Raw genomic sequence first — 15,058 nt, forward strand, 5'->3', positions numbered from 1 at the left:
TTGTGTGTAGAAGAGTGTTCATACTCCTGGCCGGGAGATGTAGCAAAACTATTGAATTTATGAAACCAGCCCAGGACGATTGAGGAACGCAAACAGTTTGTGTTGCTATGTTTTGTTATGCTGAGAGTTCATATCCCTGCCGCTAGGTGACACTCAAATCACCCACATCACTCACAGTGTTTTGTGCAATGTTTTGGTCCCCAAGATCACCGAAACTTACACCATGTGACTTCTTTTTGTGGGGTTTCATCAAAGACAGGATATTCGTCTCACGGATGCCTCATCATTGCAGCGATAGATGCTATCGACAGGCCCATGTTGACACGAGTGTGGCATAGACTATCGTGTTGATGCGTGCCGTGTCACCCGTGGTGCATACATTGAACATGTGTAGATTTCAAAGCTAACTGTTTGCGTTCCTCGTTTGTTCTGAACCGGCTTCATTAACATAAGTACAATACTTTACTTGCAATTTTTGTAACCCCTCGGATTATTTATGAAGCACCTGGTATAGGCTTATCAGTTTTTCAGTAAAATAGCTTGTCATTTAGTGCACAGTTCCACCATTTTGTCATAAAAATAATAACAATAATAAGTGGATATAATGCACCTGCCTTAGTTTCTTTTTTCAAAGGCAAAAGCCGTAGTCACCTGATTACATACATAAATTTAGCAAGAAGTAGTTAACTATGGCAGTGTTTTGTCGTTTTGGAGAGTTGGCTGGAAGATGTTGATTGAAAGGTCACTTTTTTTTCAGACTTCAACAATATTTGGTGGAAAGGAATTTTGCATTGTAACAGGGTATGAAGAATATTCAAAACAGGACCTTGAAAAGCTAGTTGCCCAAAATGGAGGGACAATTGTTCAGAATCCAGGTATGAGAAATTGCCATCCCTCCCCTCCTCCTCAAGATTTTGAATGATATTATTTGTTTTAGATAGCTGAAAGACTTTTTTGCACATTTTTTACATTTGCATTGTAGTACAAACTTACATGAATATATGTTATTTTTAGTATTTTCCAATGTTAGGTATGAGACAGTTTCATCGGTATTCTACTGATAAAAAGCTGATATAGGTATCAAGTAAAATTATCAGTAAAATTACTGATCTGATATAGCCATAAATGTCCTGCAGATTTGTGCAAATTTCTACCATTAGCTATTTTTATGAATATAAACATGTAATATGTATACCCTGCAGCGTAGATAAAAATCATGATATATATTTTTTAAAAAATCATTGTTGATAATTTTTAAAATTTAAATCAGGTTTTTTGATTCAAATTGATTCTTTTTATTTTTTTAAAAAACTCACTTAAAATTGCTTATATGGTTTTTGGTACTATACACATTGATATGTTTTTTTTATAAAAATGCTTTTTCTGGTAAATGGGCCTGTAAAATATTTGAACAGTTTGATTAAAGTAAATAAAAAAAATGTAAATATTAGGGATGTGACGAAGCTGAAAATTTACCGATGCCGATGTACTCACCGATAATTTTTGAAACCGATACCGATGCCGATATTTAACCGATTCCAATACATAAGATTATTAAACAGAAATGGGATGTTATTTTCAGCATGACAAAAATGAATTTGCTATGTACATTTCTATTGCATATTATATGTATATACATATATATTCTCAAGAGGTGCGAATGTACATTTGCATCTACAACATGTTATGTGAACCTTTAAGAAGAACATGGATTCTCAAGAGATTAAACATTAGTACAACAGCAGATCCTGGTTCAGCAATGTACTGTTTTATCTCCGATTTCTAGTTAGGTTGATCCTCTGAATGAGTTTGCAATAATTTTATTACAAAAACTCTACAATAATGACGAATCATAACCAAATTTTCAATAAATCTTACAAAACAAGAATATAAAACTTATTAGAAGGTAAAAACTCTAGTATAATCTGTACCGGTTTAAATATCGGATTTTTGCCGATTCCGATACCGATGCCAATGTGTCAATTTCGGCCGATTTTCATACATCTGTAATCGGCTTCGGCACATCCCTAGTAAATATACATTTTTCTGTTACTGATACTGTATATATGAACCTACCATGGAAATGTTTGTAGAATGTGTATGAGACTATAATAATTTCAGTAACTTTTCAGTGAAAATAAAAACATTCTGGATCTACTATATAATTGTAACTTAAAATATTTTTTATAGTCTTTGTATTTTGGCAATTTTTTAAATGATGGTTTGGAAAATATCAGCTACCATGTTTATTTATTTTTAATGATAATGACACTATGTATGGTTTAATATGATTAGTATTTTGTTTATTATTCTACACAAAATGTTTGCTATTTTTGCCTATACAATTTATCGAATTTTAAAAAAAGGTAAAGTATGTTTATAGTTTACATTGCATTTCCTTTCGTATGAGCTTCACCCCATCAGTACATATATTTTGTTTCCTTTCTTAGAGCCTAATAAACACCATTCAATAATTACGAGATTAATGTACTTTCACCAAGAGTGATTCTGATATATACAAAATCGTTATGTTCATTATTCTATAAATTATTTCTTTAAAAAAGTGATCAAAATCGGTGATTTTTTTAAATCACTTGATTTAAATCTCGATTTAAATGAACCTGATTTAAATCAGTCCACCTCGATGCCAGTTTTTTTTTTTAAGAAAATGTCTTGAGTATGCAGTTTTTTCTCAAGGACACCTGATGACATATTTTAATTAAGGAGGTGACTGAATCATGTTCTTGAAGGAACATTTTATATCGGTTTGGTAGAAAATAAGTTCTTTGGATCAGTAAATTTCATATCTCTACATTATATTTGTCCAAACTTGTACATTCTTATTTTACTGTTTCATAACCACTTCTGTAAATGATATACATAATGCCCACAGACTGTATTCATTCCTGTTTCTTCATCAGGAAGTAATACATACGTGGTAGTAGCTTCGAGCGAAACCATACGGGTGAAGAATATAGCTCGATCTGGGAAATATGATGTGGCACATGCAAAGTGGTTCCTTCGCTGCATATCAGAGTGTTCCCTCTTGCCGTGGGCACCTTTGGATCTCATCAGCACCTCGGACAGGACAACAGATATACTGGCCACCAAGTTCGATGAGTTTGGTGACAGCTACACCATCCCTGCGACAACGGAAAGTATTCGCGAAGTCTTGAAGAAGATGGAAAAGGTGAGTATGAAGGCAGCATAGAGAGAAATAGAAATAGAGATAGTTTGAAAGGAAGATACGGGGGGGGGGGGAGGATGCTTCTCTCTCTCTCTCACTCTCATTCTCATTCTCATTCTCATTCTCTCTCTCTCTCTCTCTCTCTCTCTCTCTCTCTCTCTCTCTCTCTCTCTCTCTCTCTCTCACACACACACACACACACACACACACACACACACACACACTCACACTCACACTCACACTCACTCTCTCTCTCTCTCTCTCTCTCTCTCTCTCTCTCTCTCTCTCTCTCTCTCACTCACTCACTCACTCACTCACTCACTCACTCACTCACTCACAGCAGAAGAAAGAAAGTTCTTTCACTTAGTGCCCTATATGTAATTTAATGGTTATAAAAATGTTTAGCTGTGGTAAGGAATGATGGAACTTATCTATCCGTGCATGCAGAATCTCGCTACCCACCATCCGACACACCTCTCTCCTCATGTCAGTTTCCTTAATCTGACCCTTTTTCAATCACTGCCCTTTGAATACTTCCCACCAGGCTCACTCTTCCAGTGACCGCACATTTTCCTCAAGAATCTTCTCTCTCTCTCTCTCTCTCTCTCTCTCTCTCTCTCTCTCTCTCTCTCAGGAGAGAGAGAGAGAAAGAGAAGAAGAAGATTCATCACTTTCGTGCTGTAAGACCCATGCCTACATAACAGATATTACACAATAAATTTTATTGATTCTTTTCAAATACATATTATAACAATTCTGAGGCATTTAATTTAAGCTGACTAATACCGTATTGACAATACGGTATTGTATTTACAAGGGATGGGACAGATTAATCGGTACTCTATCGGTATCAACCAATATAGCCATATCTGTGTATCAGTAAAATTACCGATTATTCTATCGATCCGATATACGTATAAATATTTATAATTTAGTGCAAAATTCTGCCATTTTGTTTAATTTTTATAGATAAACTCCATGCCCTACTTTTTAAAAAAGTAAATGTCTAAATACACAACTTCTTTTGCACTGCAATCACCTGGAAGCTCATTTATTAAGGAGGTCAGTAAACCATTCAGGTTCTTCAAAGAACATTTAGAATTTTATATCGGATTAGTAGAATATCTGTTATCGGTATCAGTAAATTTTATATTGGTACTTTACCCTAGTATTTACTATACTGACATAGAATAATTTTATTCTTATGTACAGTAGTCCATTTTGAGAGTATTGGTTGGAAAATAAATACAGTGGAAGCTCGATTTTACGTTTTCCCACATTTTAAGTTTTTTTTTATTTATTCTCAGCTTGGTCCCCTTAAAAATATAAAATCTAGGTCCCACTGTACAACATTTCATGTTTAAGGAGTTTATTTTGCATTTCAACATTTATTTTGAACCATATCCTAACAAAATATGGCAGGAAAATGTGCCTTATAACATCGCAAAATATGGAATATGAACATTTCACTGTAGAATCTCGCATTTCATGTTCTCGTCTAAAAGTAAACATTCAGGTTTCTGCCAGTACTTTACGCTTAGTCTTTGGATCTTGTCTGTTATATTTGTTTTACATGTAGTTTTGATGAAGAATTAATTAATATTTTATTAACTTGCTTGCCTCACACGGAAATCTGTTCTTGAGCCATAACTATTTTGCATTCTATACAACTTTATGTCAGAGTGCCTGAATGCAAAATATCATCAAAATATGACTGTGCGAACACAGATATATATTTATCACACACACTGGGACATTGAAGTTCTGACAAAGATGATTATTGTGTTGAATTGACTGGTTAGTGTTCTAATTTTGAAATTGAAATGTTTTGTAGGGAGCTACGATGAAGCTCTTACAACATGAGATAGCAGAGTTCGACATAGAATTGTTCTCAGGACCAAGTCCATATGGCATTTTCCGTTTGTGCAGGGCATACTTTGATAAATATGAAGAGGTATGTATGTATTCCTTTCTTGTTTTTCATTCTACGTGTGTGTGTTAATAAACAGGAGCCTGCAAAGTTCAAAAATACTGTATAAATGTCAATATTTTAACGGTTGTTGATTTTGATTTATTTTTGTTGAGTAGAAAATGTGGGGTAAATACGAGGGTAAATCAAGAAGTAAAGGCAATTTTCACATAACATCTTTATTTCCACACAAGAAGAAGAACTACACATATCACTTTTCCACATATACCCCCTGCACGGCAATGCACTTTTGTATCATGCAATCAGCTTCTGTGTCCCGTCCGCGAAGAAGGTTTTTGGTTGCTCAAAAACCACCTCTGCACCACCTGCTGGACCTCGTCATCTGACCTGAACCGAATGACCATGCAGAGCCTCCTTCAAAGGGCCGAAGATGTGGTAATCCAATGGTGCCAGATCAGGACTGTACAGAGAATGGGGAAGCAACTCAAAGCCAAGCCTGTGCACAGTGTCTACTGTTGCCCTTGCTGCATGAGGCCTGGCATTATCGTGGGTAGCCACTGCTGCTGATGACCAGCTGTGAGTTCCTTGGGTACCCACCTCCCACAAACTTTATGGTACCCTAATTCATCATGTACTATTGCATATGCTGATCCGAAACTGATGTCCAAGAGTTCTGCTACTTGTGCTATTGTGATTCTTAGATCGTCCCTGATAACGGTATCCACCCGTTGGATGTTTTCTTCTGTGCGGGATGTTTTTGGGCATCCACTTCGACTGTCGTCCGTTACACTTGTGCGTCCTGCTTTAAAGCAGTCCACCCACTCATACACCTTTCGTTGAGTCATGGTGCTTGCTTGCTCCATGCTGTGCAAACAGCCGACAGTGGATGCATCCGTGGAGTGGTACGTGTGACCTTTTTAGGGCAGTGATGGATACTCCTACTTACACGTCACTCCAAGTATACACATGGTGACATCACACACACCTAGCATAGGCATAGCTACGGGGTGTGCTGGGTGTGCCTAGGCACACTCTAATGGGCTGCTTTGTCAAAGAGAATTAAAGACAGATATTTCCATACGAGAGAAAAAAAGCGGCATCTTTCTTTTTCCAGGACAAAATTATTAAAAGTAGAGATTATTCGAAATACTAAACTCTCTGAGTTTATCCCCACATCCCACTCCCTTCCTCAGTATTGGTCTAAAACTAACCTATATTTGTGGAAATGTGGAAACAGGTTCTTTTCTTTACTGAACGCTCGAAATTAAAAATATAATACAGGGGAAACAATATGTATAACAATAACAACAATGTCACAGTAACATATTTGCTGCCAACAATTGGCTTCCCCTCCATTTTAACAATCAACTAATTATTGTATGCTTTCTGTGGGGCAGAAAGCTTATCAGTAAACATTTTGACAATGCAACTATATTGTTAGAAGTTTATTTATCAATGTCGCTGGTGGCTGGTATTCAAATCTCTGTCCTGAACCGACTAGTTTACTTCGTTGCAACTGTCGTTGTACTTGCTTTTTCGGATTCTGTAGCAAGTTCATCTCTCGGAATGATCGAAGGAGCCATTATTTGATGAAAATTGCTGATTGTGGACGTGATATTTCGTTCGTGTAATAGTGAGTTTATGTTCTAAAAGAAGATGGATCATTTTGTCGTAAGACTGAAAAGAATCGAAGGTGGTCCCGATCGAAAGCAGACAGTTGAAAGTTCAAACGCCTGTGATGATGCCAGTTATTGTAGTATCGGTGAACTTGTAAATAACAATCCATTCTGTTTCGATGCCCCTGACGCTGAACAAACACCAGGTGGTCCTGATCGGAACCAGACAGTTGAAAGTTCAAGTGGTAGTGCCTGTGATAGTGCAAGTTGTCGTGGTATCGGTGAACTTGTAAACAGCAAACCATCCTGTTTCGGTACTCCTGACGCTGAACAAACACCAGGTAAGCCTATTGACATATCAGTAGATCCTTGTGACCCTGTGAATGCAATACTACATAACAGAACAGAATGTGATGGGTGAAATTAGGACCGTACCAACCAAACCTGGTGGTTTTCCCTAGAAGTAGAATAGGTGGGAAAGAAAGGGCTTTTCAATCTAGCTGGTTTCACAGTTACAAATGGTTGGAATATACATAGTATAGCTGTTGACTCTGAATTTTGTTTTTACTGCAGAGTTTTTGCTTCAAACAATGCATCAGTGAGAGAGCACCTTGATCAAGCATTCATTACACGAGGTTTTAAAAAATGGCATAGAGCAAACAAATGTTTTTGAAGTCATGAAAAATCTAAAGGACACCAGCAAAGCTTAAGTTCCAGGTCAAACTACAATAAAAATAAACCAATTGACGTCCAATTAGATGAGTGTAAGAGAGCTTTTCTTTCAAAGCAAGAACATACAAGACTGCAAAATCGACAAATCATGGAGAGGCTAATAAACATAATTCTTTGTCTTACAAAAGGAGGCCGCCCATTGAGAGGTCATACAGAGAACAAAGAAGCATATGACAGGGGGTTATTTCTAGATGTAGTTGATTTAATTTCAAAATATGACCCCATTTTGAAAGAACACTTAGTGAACGGGCCAAAAAATTGCACTTACTTAAGTCCACAAATTCAGAAGGATCTAATCTGCAGTTTGAAAAATGTTCTTGTAAGGAAGTTGAAAATGTCATTACTTGTAACAAACGTGTGCATTATCGCCGATGAAATGAGTGATTGTGGTCATCATGAACAGATGTCTATAGTTTTTCGATTTTTTGATGTCATTAAACAGTTAACTGTTGAGCATTTAGTGGCTCTTCGTAAGTTATCTTCTGTAGATGCACAGACAATTTATAATACGTTAGCACTAGAAGTGTCCGAGTTTGGTGTTGATTGGCAAAATGTACTTTCAGTTTGCTTCGATGCAACAATGTCTGGGACACTATCTGGGGTGTAAATGAAGTGCAAATAAAAGAACAGTTCAATAATGTATGTTCACTGCTATGCTCATTGTTTGAATCTTGTACTTGTGGACTCATGTAACTCGCAACCCGAAAATAGACTAGTTTCAGTTTTTTTTGGAACAGTTCAATTCCTTAACTCTTTCATTGAAGGTAGTTCGTCAAGGCATGCAGGTTTTGAAAGTGTATTCGAGGAAATTGGTTTAAGTTTAAGAACACTGAAGTGTTTGTCAACAACGAGATGGGCGTGCCGTGCTGAAGCTGTTTCTGCAGTGAAAAGGAACTACTCTGCAATTATTTTGGCTTTGGAAGAAATCACTCAAAACAGTCATCAGGGTGATGTGAGAGCTAAAGGGAATGGACTAAAACAACAAGTCAGATCGTTTCAGTTCGTCTTTTGTCTCACAATGTTGCATCCAGTCCTACAAATGATCGTGAAGGTTAGCAAGTTAATCCAAAGTCCAGATGTAAATCTACTTTCGGCTGTATCTAGTGTCAGATTGATTCGCAATGCTGTGCAATCCATGAGAAAATCATCTCAATTCATGGAACTCTTCAACCAAGCTATTAAGGTCTGTGATAGTCTGGAGATTCCAATTCCTCCAGTGAAGAGGCACAAAATTGCAAGGATTCCTGACGAATCAGTCAGCTCGCAGTATTTGGACGAAACAAAGGAAGAGGAGAATCTCGTTGACTTGAATGTAAAGGATGAATAAATAGCCGTCTTACCTAGAACATTCAAATTGTCAGGCAACGAGTTGTCAGCAGAAGTAAGACTTCTGAAAGGAAAATCATCTGTACCTAAGGGAAGTTCTTCTGTTACGCTACAGGAGTGGTTTGAGTAAGAAGAGAGAGAGAATATATTTACTGCATTCTACTCTGTACTACAGTGCTTTTCTTCTATACCTGTCACAAGCTGTACGTGTGAGAGAGCTTTCTCCAAGCTTACCCAAGTTAAAACTAAATTAAGATCAACTCGGAAGCAGGATAGATTGGAAGCCCTGCTCTTGTTATTTGTGGAACAGGAAAAAAGCTTAGTCTATTGATGTAAATAAACGTATTGATGGGTTTAAGAACATTGTACCTTTTGACAGACGTCTCTTGTTATAGATGGCGTGTATTTTGATGTATTTGTTTGCAACATTTATGAACATTTTGTGTGTGTGTAATTTCTATGCAATTGGATTTTTTTCTACTATATATATTCAGAAATTTTCAACACTGTCATTTAGTGAATTTATATTCCTTTACAAACATCAGTGCAGTTTAAGAGCCAAGTGATTGTATTGCAAAATATGCTATTAAAAAGGTACAAGACCTCATTTTTTTCTTTGTGCACACCCAAATGTAAAGTTCTAGCTACACCTATGACACCCAGTCTTTGTTTATTCCTGCAAAAACACAAAATTGCCTTTAGTTTTTGATTTACCCTCGTATTTTTAGATGTTGGTATGACGAGACTAGGCAGACGAGACTTCCCCATCCCTATGTGTCCTCATGCAATAGCTCTACAAAGTTCCCAAACCTAAATTCTCCCTCAAAATTTTAGAGCCACCGCACTTTGGACTCACCCGTCAAGCAACGCACGGATACGCAGCATTGTGATTGTTCTCATGAGATCATACCCTTAAAGCTCCAAGTTAAAAAAAATCAACGTCCAAAAATAACCCATACGGTGACCAACCGGTTAGTATGAACAGCTCTGCGAATGAATTAAGCTCACCCCTAGCCCTTACCTTTAACTTAAATTCCCGCAGGCTTTTAGAAAGAAAAACAAAACAATTAATCTACACTGAAATTCGTAAACTCAAAGAAGTTCAACTATTTCGCTTAACCAGAAAAGGGGGGGGGGGAGTATGCTAGCTTTCCGTACACCCCAACCCAGAACAGCAGACTTGAACATGAAAACCCTTGCTGAAATGGAAGGTCAGCTTATTGCCCTAGAAGACCAGAGCGAGATGAACCTTCCCATCCTGAAAGAAATATTATGATTAACATGATACCATTTAAATTACACTAAAGCATGCATGGATACAAATTGTTGATTCGGAGTCAGAAATACTGGTTTGACGTCAACTATTTATTTACATCAGAACATAAACAAACTTGTAATTGACAATAAGTATTCTTCTCATATACCATGTGCCAAGTATGCATTATTATCTTTCCTACCAGAAAATTATAAAAGTTTCATGTACTGGCATTATATTATTAAAAAAAAAAATCAATACTGAATCATCCATCAGAAGTTTTGCCGTAAAGACAAACGTCTGAGACCTATAACATTCTTTCACGACTGATTGTAAATTCCACAACGGTTCTCATTTTCTTTTAATTCAATATGGCTGCCTAGGATGCCAAGTTTCCCGCAGAAACTCAATACAAGGAAAGCACACAAATCTTGGCCATAATTTGACACACGGATGCTAGCATTAATATATTTGAGAAAGAACTTTTGTATAGTTCACGATCCTTCCCGTTCATATAACTGTGATGCAAGAAATGACAGCAGATTAGTACTTACAGGACAGCTGACATCGGAGGAAAATTCCGTCATCTTTAATTTAAAATATCCATTTTTAGACACCATGGAGGGTAAATACTCATCGGAAATTTTGAAGAACAGTCCTTCATAAACAATAAGGCAAATGGATTCACTTATCACTTCCTATTATGTTCGATTTCCATTGATGCTTATCACAAATTCTTTCACATCCGCCAAAGCTTCTTCCTTCTCCCGGACCGAGTCCACGAACATTTCCGCCGATCCGATTCCCACTATGTCCATTCCACCGCTTATGCACAGGCAACGGGTTCGATGACCCGCTTCGAACCAGTTCACTTTTATTGCGCATTCTTCCGGTGTTGACGAAAGTTTCTCTTTTGTTGCAATTTCACATTGTACGTTACTATTGCGATACATTTTAAATGTTCATAATCTATTTTGGAAAATATTATTTTTTGTTGTATACACAATCCAATCTTATATTTTTATCGCTTATACAATCATTCATGCTAATTTCACATAGAGTACCTTGAGGCCATCTATTATCAAATCTTTGTATTAATGTTCGGTTCAATATAAATTTAGCACTCAAATGCCATCTATGGGCAGTTTCGGCACAATCGGCCTTAATTTACATTACAAATGTCACAGTCATGACAGATATTGTCATATTGGTTTGCAAAGCATGTTCACTGGAAAGGTTTTTTGTTTCCTAATACTTTTATGCTTCAACATTGCCAGGATTTGATGTTACAATTAGTTAACTGTCACTTTCACTTGGACAAACCGAGTACTGGTTAAGACTGGTGATTATTTCCAACTGTCAGATAAATAAGAAAAAGACTAACTAGACATTGAAAAAGCGTTCCTAAAATATAGGAAATTTCAAAATTTTATACTATTGAAATTAAGGTGTATATTAAGATTACTTTTTTTTTTTGTTTGTTTGTTTCAGTTGGGCAGCTGTACATCTGAAACCAGTGAAAGGCTAGATATTGTTGAACTGCAATTTCAGTTTTTGGGTGGCCGTGTGTTGCAATCCTTAGATGATGATGTTACCCACGTCATTCTGCATTCAAAGTAGGTGTCTTGGTTAATTTTTTCATTAGAATATACAGTGGGGGCTCCAATTTTATATTTTTGGAGTGTATATTTTCCCGCATTTAAGTTTTTCACCTTGTAGCACTGAAAAATATATTATGGAGGCTCCACTGCAATTTTACTTACGTTTTTGCAAGTATATGTTTTCTTCAATTACGACGTTTCGAGAGATAACTTCTCTCTTCTTCAGGTTTCGGTGTTATAAGCAATTCATAAAGTCATAGCTTCGTCAAAATATTTCTTCCATAGTCAACAGGATCAAGGGTTAGGTGAAATGTGAGCGGGGGAAAAGTATAGGTTGACTATGGAAGAAATATTTTGACGAAGCTATGACGTTATGAATTGCTTATAACACCGAAACCTGAAGAAGAGAGAAGTTCTCTCTCGAAACGTCGTAATTGAAGAAAACATATCATATTCGCAAAAACGTAAGTAAAATTGCATTTATATTGTTAATATTGTGAGTAATTCGCACATTGTAAATATGAATGTCCACTGTATATTTTTTAGCTACCTATTTCATTGAGAAAATGTATATTTTTATGTGCATGCATAAGACACTATATTGGGTCAGTTATTACTTGTAAGTTTGCCATGGTTGTTATTGCTGTTCAAGGTGCGCAAATACTATTTTCATTAGGTATTTTCAAGTCTTGCATAGCCTAATCGTAAGTATGAGTGGTCTCAGGTTTGACTCCCAGAGCACCAAAATTCCATTGTTGGCCCGACCGTGTATTGGGCAGCTATCTGGAAGCAGTAGTACTGGACTCGTGTCTCAGTGTCAGATAACAGCATACACTTTGGCCACGCGTCATCCAATGAATCACTAAATGTAAGCCCTATGGCATTGGCAGGGTGTTGGCTCCCAATGGGCTCTTTCTGCCCATGTGCTGAAAAACAGTAGAAAATGGATTGTGTTCAGTAGGCTTCTGACAGCATCAATAGTAAAGCGAAACTATGGAAAGCAATATATATATTTTAAGGATGGAACAGGTTAATCGGTGCTCTATCGTATCATAATTGTACTGATCCAATATATCTTACAATATTGTGCCATTTTGTTATAATTTTATGGATATGAACATGTGATCTCCATTCAGTTCGTTTTTTTAAAAGTAAATGTCAAAATGTACAGTTTCTTTTACATTGCAAAAGCTTTGTTCATTTGGTAATAAACATTTATTAATGAGGTCAATGAACTATTGAGATTTTATATCAGATTGGAAGAATATTGGTATCGGTAAATTTTGTATTCGTGTCCCGCACCATAGCCATGTGGTCTAAGGCATCAGGCTTTGGGCTCCAGCTACTAGACGTGCGCAGCTTCGAGTCTCCTGGGGAAAGCTTAACAACTTTTCTCCTGAGATTTCGGCCTGTGTATGGGACTGGTGGCCATCCACCTTTGTGAAGCAGTCGGGAGCTACGAATGAGTAGCGTAACCCGGTCAAGAAAACCTACAACAATGACTGGGGATTCGTCGTGCTGACCATTCGTCACCCCGTAACTGGTTGAATGATCACCTCGGGTGAGTGAGTGAGTAGGATCAGGTGGAAGTTAGGCTGGTAATCGGTGGGTAGTCCCAGGCCCTCAATGGGCTGTTGTGCTACAGGTTATTTTTTGGTATCGGTAGAGGCACATATTTTTGGTAAATAAAAAAGCAAAATTTCGGTACAAAAAGTGAGTCAATTTCGGGTTCAAAAGCGGTAAATAAAATATCGGTGTTATGGCGGTGAAAGGCCACGGTGGCTCAGTCGGTAACGCGTCTGACTACCATGCTAAAGGTTCCGGGTTCGATCCCCGGCCGGTTCAAATCCGGGAACTTTTCTAACGGTGGAAGCGGCCCCGGCGCCCACCCAGCGTCGAATAACATGGGTACCTGGGGGAAACCCTGGGGGGGTAAAGGCAGTCAGGGGCGTGATGCTGATCACATCACCCCCACTCACGACCGGATCTAGAAAGTGTGGGGCGTTACCCCCACACCCCCTATATGCCTTCATGGCGTGGTGCTATGCACAGGGGAACACTTTACCTTTTATGGCGGTGAAAAAATGGATGAAAAGTGGTATATAAAAAGTAATTTTGGTTTTAAAATTGTGAATATAATCCTAAATTTGATTTAAAAACTACACTTATTCCACAGAATTAACATTTCACTTCTAATAGCACATTTATGTAGTTATCAGAGTATTAAGTTTATTTCTGTGTAAAGGAGTCAATTTTTGCTTCTCCAATATTAACAGCAGAATTAATCAATTTTCCGGTAATTACATAACTCTCAGGATAATTCAGACCTCGGAAGGTGCTGCGTCGGTGAATAAACCCTGAATTTCGTGTGTAAGGGTTAATTTCGCTTTTTGCAGTTCATTTCGCATTATTTCGTGACAAAACATGGTCACAAAATGCATCTCACACCTTTCAAAAACATGAAAAATTAACACTACAATGTGTTTTTTCAAATTTCGTTTTTTCGCCAAAAACTAAATATGCATGCCCCTAGGTATCGTCTAAAATTTCAGATTCATTTCAAAACACATTTATTTACTGAAATCATTTTGAGCTTTCAGCAGGGGAAAAACAGCAAAATTTCTGGAACCAGATATATAAATATATTTTTGATAGAAATACTACTGTAATCCCGTGGAAAATTGCAAAGATTAGTTTCTTGTTGAATTTTTACAGCTGTTTGGCAAGATGGCCACAATTACATGAGACGAATAAGAAGAGACGCAAGAAGTTTCATGCGGTAACAGAAAAATGGATAGAAGAGAGCGCAACTCAGTGTAAAAGACTAGAAGAGGTCTTATTTCAGCCTTGTCCTCCTGACTAATTTCTGTTATATGACATTGAAGTTAAAACTGCACCTGTGATAAACCATCTTTTCATTTAACCAACAGTTACGCAAATGATGGGCCAGTGAAAATTTGTTATGGTGTTCTTGTCATGTGCATATATTTATAATTTTTTAGAAGTAGTAGTGTGTTCTAAATCATTTCAATGATCTCATGTTAAATTTTTAGTATTATTTTTTGTGTTTGAAAGCAAATATTGAGTTTGTTAATATTGAAACATTTGTTATTGCTACTGATGATGTACTGTGTGTGAAATAAATTGAATATTTTCTACTTTATGGTTTTCTGACAGTAAAAAAATCTTATGTTATGAAATAACATAAAGCAGAGGAGAAATACTAACCTCTAGAGGCACCTATTCTTGGAAAATTAAAAAGCAAAATTTTGTTACAAAAACAGTCTATTTGAGGTTCAAAAGCGGTAAATAAAATAAAATTTTGGAGTTATAGCGCTGAAAAAACTGATCAAAAGTGGTATATAAAATGACATTTTGCTTTTAAAATTGTGAATATAATCCTAAATTTGA

The 15,058-nt window shown here is 36.9% G+C and overlaps 1 protein-coding gene across 4 annotated transcripts in view; it reads left to right on the plus strand.

Moving 5' to 3' along the window:
- Positions 1-14,764, plus strand: part of LOC145979494 (DNA ligase 4-like) — a 63,008-nt gene extending 48,244 nt beyond the window's left edge. For all 4 annotated transcript variants that reach the window (XM_083112426.1, XM_083112425.1, XM_083112427.1 and 1 more), the window contains 5 exons: positions 758-875; positions 2,922-3,190; positions 5,022-5,141; positions 11,538-11,662; positions 14,363-14,764. In XM_083112426.1, the coding sequence (XP_082968552.1) occupies positions 758-875; positions 2,922-3,190; positions 5,022-5,141; positions 11,538-11,662; positions 14,363-14,510 (780 nt within the window). In that variant the 3' untranslated portion in view covers positions 14,511-14,764. The remainder of the gene's footprint in view (positions 1-757; positions 876-2,921; positions 3,191-5,021; positions 5,142-11,537; positions 11,663-14,362) is intronic.
- The last annotated feature ends 294 nt before the right edge of the window (positions 14,765-15,058 follow it).

This window comes from Lepisma saccharinum, chromosome 26 (genome assembly GCF_977018435.1).
Source record: "Lepisma saccharinum chromosome 26, izLepSacc3.1, whole genome shotgun sequence".
Taxonomy (NCBI): domain Eukaryota; kingdom Metazoa; phylum Arthropoda; class Insecta; order Zygentoma; family Lepismatidae; genus Lepisma; species Lepisma saccharinum.